This window comes from Rhipicephalus sanguineus, chromosome 1 (genome assembly GCF_013339695.2).
Source record: "Rhipicephalus sanguineus isolate Rsan-2018 chromosome 1, BIME_Rsan_1.4, whole genome shotgun sequence".
In the NCBI taxonomy this organism is placed as follows: domain Eukaryota; kingdom Metazoa; phylum Arthropoda; class Arachnida; order Ixodida; family Ixodidae; genus Rhipicephalus; species Rhipicephalus sanguineus.
The window spans coordinates 280908212-280918252 of NC_051176.1; the positions used below are offsets into that span (position 1 = coordinate 280908212).

Below are 10041 nucleotides of genomic sequence, written 5' to 3' on the forward strand. Positions count from 1 at the left end.
ATGAGGAAGTATGCAGGCAAATGTGAACACGAATGATTGTTGGTGAATGATGGTACGCTAAGTACAAGTGTCAGCTAATTTCGCACTACCATTTATGGTCAGTCTTTTCATTGCACTCTGCCACACCTCTCAAACCTAATCTGTTGCACCAACCAGTAAAATTATTATCATGACCTTCAAGTATTAGGGAAACTCCTGAAAGCACAGCAAGTTGTGCTATGACTTTTCCAGCACTCACGCCAAGTTTCCCAGGGTGCATGTAAAGTTGTGTATGAGTGAAGTGCCATACTGGGAAACACATGCAAAAGGAAACAAGCGGGCATGCCCAGATGTATGCAAGTAAGCAGCGCGAAAAGCAAGACACCGCACAGGCAGGAATGACAAGAACAAGCGCTGACTTTCAACTAAGCTTTTTCAATCAGAAGTAAAACATGTATACATACATCACCCCACCGAACGGAGCATGCGCAAAGAAAAATTTCAGACCAGGGTTATGTATGTATACTACAGTATACAGTAAAAGCTCGTTAATTCGGATTTCTAGGGACCGCAAAAAATGTCCGAATTAACCGAATGTCCGAATTATCGAATGTCCGAAATAAACACAATAAATGCACGAGCTTTTTCAACATACCTTTACTTAACAAAGTAATCGCGGATGCTTGTCTGTTTTCGAGCAGATATTCGCGCGGACACAATTTTTCTGAGCCCTTCAAGGTGCTCAGCAGCTCGCATGATGTCTGCAGTGTGCGCAAAAGTTTCACCCGTCATCCACGCTTTTCGGTTGGCACGGTAATCCACGGGAAGATTGTTGATGTTCTTAAAGCAGCGTGGCTTTTGAACCTTTCCGATAACGAGAAGCGGCAAGCACTCTGTTCCCGTCACGTTGGGGGATAAAAGTACGGTTACTCGTTCCTTGCTTCTTGCCGCCGATTGAAGGATCCCCTTTCATCACTCTTCATCACTTCTTGTCGGGAGAGCCCATTATTCAGAGCACGCAAAATTTCTAGTTTGGTGGTGAAGTCCTTGGCCTCGTACTTGGGCCGCTTCGCCGGCGTTGCCATCGGCGGAGAGTGCGGTCACACGAGAAGTCCGCACAAAAGCACCAGCAACGATCAAGCTAAAGGCGCCGCTCCTCGATAAATCGGCGATCAACGATGCAGCACACCAACGGGAACAAAGCAACAAAACCCACACGCGAAAAAAGGCGTTCAACCAGTCTCAATCCAAGCCAAGTCGATAATTGATGTCCATGGCGATGCTGCGTTTGAGCTTCACTTTCGTTCCGAATTGTTCTTTTTTCGTTTTCGAGCCTCGCCAGCGGCCCGAAAGTCGCCGAATTATCCGATTTGCGGTCAAATCTGTCCGAAATAACGAGCGCCCAGTCTCATAGAGTGATGCATATATTTACAGGGACCAGATGACGTGTCCGAATTAACCGATTTTCCGAATTAACGAGAGTCGAATTAACGAGCTTTTACTGTAATCTCGTTAAATGCAACCTGAAGGGACCACGAAAATGTGTTCGTTCCATTTAACAGGAGTTCCGTTTACTGAGAAATGAACAGGGGTGCAGAATTCATATAAAATTTAAGATTTACATGAATTCTTAAATTTAAAATTTAAGATTTGTCTAAATTAACCGAAAGTTTGAATTATCGGAGTTTGAATTATCAAGAGTCTACTGTATTAATGGTTAAAACATAGTTGGGACAAATCCTGAACAAAGTTTTATAGAGCCTAATGCACTCACTGACCGCTGAAGCTGTATAGGCTTATCCTATGCCTACCAATTAGTGCATACCGCAATCACTTTTTGCCACATAAAAGTGAATTGCGCCTCTAAACTCCCGGTGTGGTGGCCAACACCACAATGTGCTGCTAAAGATCCTCTACCATTTCAGTAACTGCAAAGACCAGTTGATAAACTTGGGCATGATTGCGGCGGTGATCCCTTTATTGATAAGCAGTGGGAAAGAACATGGAAGGCAAGACGGAGGCCACTGGTGAACATGCCAGTATGACTTATTGCCGACAAGTTGACAACTCTATCATGATAAGCATCTTCCACTTGATCTTCTTGGCAGCACATCAGGCTTAGTGCTGTTATGAGAGTACTGCACCCTTAGAGGTGACAACCTAAGTGCATTGCCATTTGCTGCCACCTCTTTGTGCGAGACCATTATTAAAGGAGTGGTGACACAAAAATTCGGACACAATTTGACTGTTGAATTACAATAATGGGTGCATATAGGTGCCATCTGTACAATATAAGCCACAAATACAGCCTAAAAAGTATTTTATTTGAGTTTTGAAGTTCGTGAAAGTGCCGAATTGGAAATAGAAGCAAAAGACGATGAGGTCATCGTGCGGATACCACTTACGTCACGAGTTCTGGCCGGGTTACCGGAGGCGTGTACGAGACGGACAACGCTGGTAGCGACACCTGATGATGCATAGCCTAACCAAAGACCTACAATATAACATCGCAGCGACTTACCCGCTTACTGATTCTGTGTAAAGCATTAGTAATGAGATAATTAGCAACTCACAGTATTCTCATGGCTTTTTTTCCCGACAAGAACAGCAACGCGACGGAAAAAATAGGAAAAAAAATTACTGTATTTGGACAAAACGCTACAAGATGTCGCTACAGCTTCCGCAGTTGCTGCTACTGCTGCAGCCGTCAACAGCTCCGGTATAGTGAACTACAGCTCCGGTAACCAGGTGCCCGCAAACGTTAGGAAGTCTACAGACGAACTAAAGCTCTCTGCTGCCGGGATCATATTGCGTAGTGGACAGATAACTGCTTCAGCCCTCCGACGTGCGTACGTGTGATTGGTATGCCTTGAGAACGCGGCGTTGCCCAATATAAATACGAGTCAGTAAAGTGTACATCACGTCACTTGCATGTTACGCATAAACACTGTTACAGAGCGTCAATGTTGTGATTTCACTGCTTCCTTCATCAGTTCTCATGCTGCTACTTTACGAATGATCGGAGAGAAAAATGTTTCAGTATGTCTAATGCTGCGGCTACTCCAAGCCTCGCGGAAAACGTCGTCTCAGTTGGACGACGACGACAAGAACAAAATCGCAGCTACCAGCGAGATTCGCAAAGTGAATCGAGCTTTTCTTATTGATTTTTACACTCCTCCCAGCTCTTTCGTCCATCGCCATACCAGATAAGCAACGTGGTTTGACGATTGAGGAAACAAGCGCTCGCAACGCTCAACACCTGCTCAACACAGCAGACGAAACAGCAGCGCTGACAACATAGCAGAAGCTGGCCAGTGATGTCACTGGCTCTCGTGGTCAACAGATCAAGTAGGCCGGCTACGTCACGGGGCCACCGAGTGCTCTTCGAAAACGAAACTGCCTCCGGTCGTAACATACGAGCATATAATTAAAACATTCGTCTCGCGCTGGGGCAAATGAGTTTCGTTGCCACTATTATCGAGTCAGTAGACATTGATTAAGAGCAAAAAAACAGAGGTTCACAAATTTTCTGTCACCACTCCTTTAAGTGCGCGTTGCTTTAACCATCTTGCTGTTGCACAGTTGGCTCAATGAGGTAATCGACTAATCGCCGCATTTGTGCGTGATCGGGAACGACAAGGGCACTGAGAAAGCTCACTGCACCGACACTCCCATAGAAAATGCACACATAAGGTACAGCAAGCATAGCGCTGTCGTAAGTGTACTGCATGTCCCCATTCGTTGCCACCTCCTTATGCGGAACCACTAGTGCATTGCAGGGATGCAGAGTGCACATCACTTGCAGGAAGATCGCCATCACAACATTGATCCAACAAGATACTCGCCAGATCCATGCATGGTCAGGAAGAGAGCAGATATGAAGAACACTCCTGAGTGCAGCAAACACTCGTTTAGAGCACAGGAAGCACCGCAGCAGTAACGGCATGAGCCAAGTAGGAGGTGCACTGCATGCAACTAGCCAAGGATGGTCACATCCACACTTCAGCAGGCAATAGGTAAAGGGTTTCCAGTTTTCGCTGAATAGCAGATCATGGTACAGACGTGCACATATTTATCGCAGAAAGCAGATACGCATGTCTGTTTGCTTCATCAGTCACTGTGGGTTCCGGGCCCTGTAATATTTTTTAAATGCTCCTCGTCATCGACACTGCATGCTATTAAACGATCGTGAGAGAAAGCCGTGATGTTTTTGTGTGTTTCGATAAAAAACAACGAAAAGGCCTTGTAGTGGGTACTTGAGGAAACATTTCCTGTGGCGTCTCATTTATTTCATTGTTGGCAGCAGAAGTGCACATTAGAAGATGCAAATTTGTGCTTGATGGTTATTGTGCACTACCACTAAGTGCATACCGTAAAAACCGGAATATGGGTCGAACCCCCCACTTCACTACTCAAAATCAAGGGGGGGGGGGACAGTACATGGAACGGCCAAAGTATCAGAAGGCGCCTTTACCGTGAAACAAACACAATTTCAAATGGTGCACAGCGAAAATGCCATTAAGTTCCATATGGCAGACAGCCAAAAGACGGGCTCAAGCATTATCTTCGTAAAACGTCACAACCGTCTTGACAGCATTAACTTGGATGCACTTTGAGGCCTCTGGTAGCAATCACGACACGAGCGCGGCGGCTCCCGGTCAGACTGTGCAACCTTCATCTCCAGCTCTAGATACACTGCGGTCTGGCACAGAAACAGTTTTCTTCTGATCGCTGCGTGTCGTGATGTGATCCTTCAGCATCTGCCAGCAACGAATGCTTCTGTAGTGCACTGGATCTGCCCGCTGATCATAGCCATATGTGCCGCTATAACCAGAGCTGCCGGCATCGCAGGAAGCAGCGAGAACACCCGTACAAAGATAAACTTTCGGTTATTGTTTGTGACTCATGGCTCCCGCTTGCGTTCACGTGCGCTAGCATCCCAACACACCTTTCACACACTTCAGACCAGATTTCTTCGTGCCTTCACGAACTCGATCACTGTTTTCTTGAACACTACAGTGAACTGTCGTCAGCCACCGGTCAAGAACAAGAAAAAAAAAGCACCTCAGAGCCCAAATAGATTCACAAGACAACAACAAAAGCGCAAAATGAGACTGCCCACGGCACAAGGCTGGTAGTAAACAAAGCGACGCCAATGATTGCAATGGCGATAGAGGCGGTTGACTTCAGTTACCCATAGTGGCCAGACTGGCGAAGTTGTTCTGCCAATGACCGGTATATAAGACGGGGGTCGATTTTTTAGGACTGTTTCTTTTTTTTTTGAATTCGACCTATATTCCGTTTTTTACGGTAGTCATGGCACGTTCCCAACAAGTAAGCGTTATTGAGGTTTTACTTAGCTACTTTTAACACTTCATTTAGTTAGAACTTTCGGGTTATTCAAACACATTTTGCAGTCCCATTAATGTCACCTTAAACCAATTCAAGTGTCACACAGAGGAGCTGCTATAAACATCATGTGTGCCTTTCTAAGTACTAGGGTCATAATTAGAGACTGGATTTTAGGCAAATGCCTATTTTGTTTCTTGTGCTCCTATCGCACCACTTTGATATACGAGCATGAATTAGATAATAATAATAATAATATCTGGGGTTTAACGTCCCAAAACCACGATATGATTATGAGAGACGCCGTAGTGGAGGGCTCCGGAAATTTCGACCACCTGGGGTTCTTTAACATGCACCTAAATCTAAGTACACGGGCCTCAAACATTTTCGCCTCCATCGAAAATGCAGCTGCCGCGGCCAGGATTCGATCCCGCGACCTTCGGGTCGGCAGTCGAGCGCCATACCCACTAGACCACCGTGGCAGGGCGAGCATGAATTAGAGGCTAAAAATGACTTTTATAGTGTTTTTATAGTGCCTATAAATGCCTATTTTTGGCGTTTTGTGGGAATCGAGCCCCCCCCCCCCCCCCCCTTTGGCGCCTCGTTCCCCAGCTAGCGCGTGTGTTGGCCCCGCGCGGCTCGAGCGCCGGGGACCGCCGTTAATCGGCGGTATGGCGACCGCGGCGGCAGCGCCAGCCATGCATCGCTTCCCAGCGCGCGGGCACGCGTCCGGGCATGCCTCGACATGCTCACATGCTCACGCCACCAAGCTAGTTTACGTCACTGCGCAACGCCCGTCTTCATTGGCTGCCAGTGACAACCCCCTTCCCCCTTGAGCTCGCTTCTGTCTCGCGCGTGAGATGCTCTCAGGCTAGCACGAGATGTTGACGCGCTGCTCTAGCAGGCGGCTTCTCGTTCGTGTGCTCGACTGCTGCCCTTTGTGTGATAGTCGTAGCGCCGCTGGCAAGCGTACTCGATCGGTCTTGCGGAGTTCCATTTACGGCCTGCAAGCCCGTGACTGTCGTACTGTGCTGCATCTTGGGTTAATAAACCCGTGTTGTTTGTTGACATTCTGCCTCAAGTGCCTTTTCTGCGCCGTGCCGGAGTCGACGAACCCAGCCGTAGCGTCTTTGTTAGCTGCGGCAGTGGAGAACGTCGCGTCCCTTGCCGGTCGCCTCGTAGGGTAAGCGTTTCGCAAACCTATCTCCACAGTTTGTACCTAAATGTTTACAAATGCCTATAAATGCCTATTTTCGAAATTGGCGCCTATACGAACACTATTTAGCCTCAAGTTTTGCTCCCGGGTGCAGTTTGAGACTGTTATTCATGTTACCGCGCAACACTGGCTGTTCAGAACTACGTATGGAATTCAACCTAGTCCTCTAGCTCAACCAACTGCCAGAAACAACAGTTAGCGGCAATGAAGTGGGACACGCCAGCGAGCATTCGCCACCGCACTGACATGGCGCAAGTGGTTGACGAATGCGAGACCACGGAGAGACGTCAGTGGAAAGGAGAGCGAAGAGCAAAAAAAGAAACAAATGTTTGTAATTTACTTTGTCAGGTGTTCACTGCAGTAGCGTAAATTAATTTTGTTTCAGGGAGGGGGGGGGGGAGGATTCAATTATACATCTGAAAAGTTTCGGGGGGGGGGGGGGGGGGAAACCCCGAAGACCAGTGTCTACGCCAGTGGTTCACTGCCAGGGGCATTCGACTTGACCAATAGGAGGAATCCCTCCCTTCTGGTCTTTTAGCGATCTGGCTATCTGCTCGTGCTCTTCCCTTCTCAGTCATGCCTAGAAGACACCCAGGAGTGTGTTGATTCGACAGTGGACACTTGACTCACTGTGCAGAACACGGGAGAGACCATGTTATAGGAACCGAGCGAGACAAAGCATAATTGCACAGCTATGTTCAACTGTTGGTGCTTTTGAGCCCTCTTAAGCAATAACATTTTTGTTTTCCTGTCGTAGACAGAGGTCACGCACGTCTTCGTTTGAAATTATCTGCATTTATGCGAAAATTTATTGTGCCTATACTTACGATTTTGGAATCCTAGAACATTGTTTTGCCTGCCTATTTTTGGCGCCTAAAACGAGCTTTTTTAATGGCCTAAAGATCCAGCCTCTAGTCAATGTTCTCCGACATCATTCAGGATGGTTAACTGAAATGGAGTTCTGCATTCAGGTGTAAAGAATCAAAAGCAGCCAGTCACCTCAGACGTTCACCAGCGGCGACAAAGTCGCGGGCATCTTCAACATCTTCATCAGCCACGAGAGGTCGAGGGCAGAGAGCACGAAGACCGCTGGGCTCGAGGCGCAGATGCACAGCACCAGCCTCTATGGCCACGACTTCTGCCGCACCCTCCAAGAGGGCACCAGGGCGAATTGCTCCAAACGTACCTCGACTCGAGGGCTTTTGAAGACTTAAGGTAGGGTCGCTGAACAAGTGGCTGCACGTACAATAGCGTGCCCACTAATGTCTGACCCACCGTGATGTCCTCTGGGCTATCCCATGGTCCTGGCAAGTGGCTGCGGTGCACACATGCTTCTATACCATTCCAGCTTACCACCAGCCCTTCACTCTGCGACTGCAAAAACAAAGAGCAACCAGAAGATTTCAGCATATGCGCGAAGTGTGCCATGTCCCACGATAGCTAATGCCCCTTCTCACTCTTAGTATGCTTCACCACACGACACCAATGTACAGAAGACTCTAGTTAAACGGAACCTGAAGGGACCAATAAAATGTGTTCCGTTAAACAGGAGTTCCGTTTACTGAGCGATGAATAGGGGCGCAGAATTAAGCATGAAACCAATCTTATTAGAGGCAGTTCTTCCATTTAAGCAGCAATTCCGTTTAACAGATTTCCGTTTACCGAGAGTCTACTGTATATAGCAGTGATGGGGGGAACACTTCTTCAACTTTTTTTTTTTTGAATTCTTGGTCAATCTTGATGAAACTTGCTGAGTTTGTGTACACTGTTTGTGTGCCGATTTTGAATATGCAATTATTTTTCAAGTACAATATGTAGTTTTTAAAATATAAAACATTTCATGAGCCTTTTTTAGGGAGCAGGACTTTTCCTGAACTGAGAGAGTTGCAAAATAAATCAGCATATCCCAATAATTTTAAATGAGAACTGTATGCAATAGAACGAGAATGGATGTTCTAAACCCATTTGAACAAAAGTTATGGTATGTTGAACATTCGCAATGTCAAGCTGGAATTTCACTCACAAATGTTTACAATACCATTACTTTTGTTCAAATGGGTTTAGAATGTCCATTCTTTAGAACGAGAATGGAACAAGAATGCATACAGTCCTCATTCCAGATTATTGTGATGTGCTGATTTACTTGTAACTATCTCAGTTTAAGCAAACTCTCACTACCAAAATATGTTTGATACTATTTTAAAGGGCTCCTCACCAGGCCACAAAGCAAATTTTAGTTCTACACTGGAAGTTGTTACGTGCCCAAGAGAGAGCACTCTACTGCAAGAATGTTTCAAAATTGTTCATTACAAGCAGAGATAAAAATATTTTGAAGCGGCGCGCAACCGTGATGTGAGGAGGCGAGCTTCGCGTTCTTGCCACTTGCCCTGTCTAGCCTTTTGCAAGCCAAACTCCTCCCCTGCGTTCTCCCTTACTGTAGCAGGAGGATCATGTGACGCACACGCATCACCACATCACACACAAGTCACGATGCGTCGGTAAGAAAAACGGTCTCGTCAGCTGAAATGCGCGCCTACGGAAAAGATGTGCTTCACTGCAACACAGTGGTGACACGCAGGCAGCATGTCACCTGTTCTTCGCAGCGTCAGCACATCATGGTGCGACCATTCGTCCATTCTTTCTGGTAAAATAACGAATTTAATAATGGCCAGTGTGACAGAATTTGCGATGTGTTCTGGCTAGAAAACATCATTGAAGTTTTCGAAGTAGGGATTGCATGCAAGAACTCCGCCAGCTGTGCAAGTGCGCAAATTGCCGGAGCAACCCCCAATCGGAGGTTCGCATACATCGCAAATTCTGTCAGACCGTCCTTTATTAACTTCTTTATTTTCCCAGACAGAATGGGTAAATCATGACGCGCTGACGTTGCAAGAAACATGCGACATGCTGCCTGTGGGTCACCCTCGTGTTGCAATGAAGCCTGTCTTTTCATTTCCACAGGCGCACATTTCGGCTGACCATGAGACCTTTTTTTTTTCCTTTCTTTTTTTTAACCCTGGCAGCAGCGAGACTGGGGTGCTTCAGCTGGACTAACACATCTCGAGCTAGTTGGTTGATCATAACGAGGCGAAAACAGCGCACACTTGATGAGGACGGACAGAGGAACACAGGGCACAGGCGCCGACTAACAACTAGAGTTTATTGCTCATACGGCCACGGTAAATACAGTACTATGACCTCATTGCAACAGACCTTCATAGCGAAGAGGATTTTGTTCTGTTTTAAAGGGAGTATGTAAAATCCAAGTACTGTTACAACAGACTTTTATGTAAACGCTGAATGGGTCTGTTATAACCGGAGAGAATTATGAGTCACAAGCGCGGTCAAAGAACGGATTACACTCAAACCTCGTTATAACGAACCCGGATATAACGAATTATCGGTTATAATGAAGTAAATGAAGAATAGTCTTGTAATAGCTACAGTGTTACAAATAAACGTTTATAACGAATTTTCGGATATAACGAAGTTATTTT

General features: G+C 46.4%; 1 protein-coding gene across 1 annotated transcript in view; it reads right to left on the reverse strand.

Annotated features, from left to right (window-relative positions):
* LOC119383039 (protein RRP5 homolog) overlaps positions 1 to 10041 on the reverse strand; it is an 81231-nt gene that overhangs the window by 58957 nt on the left and 12233 nt on the right. Inside the window, 2 exon segments of the mRNA XM_049413025.1 lie at positions 7544 to 7758; positions 7760 to 7918. Coding sequence (XP_049268982.1) covers positions 7544 to 7758; positions 7760 to 7918 — 374 coding nt within the window.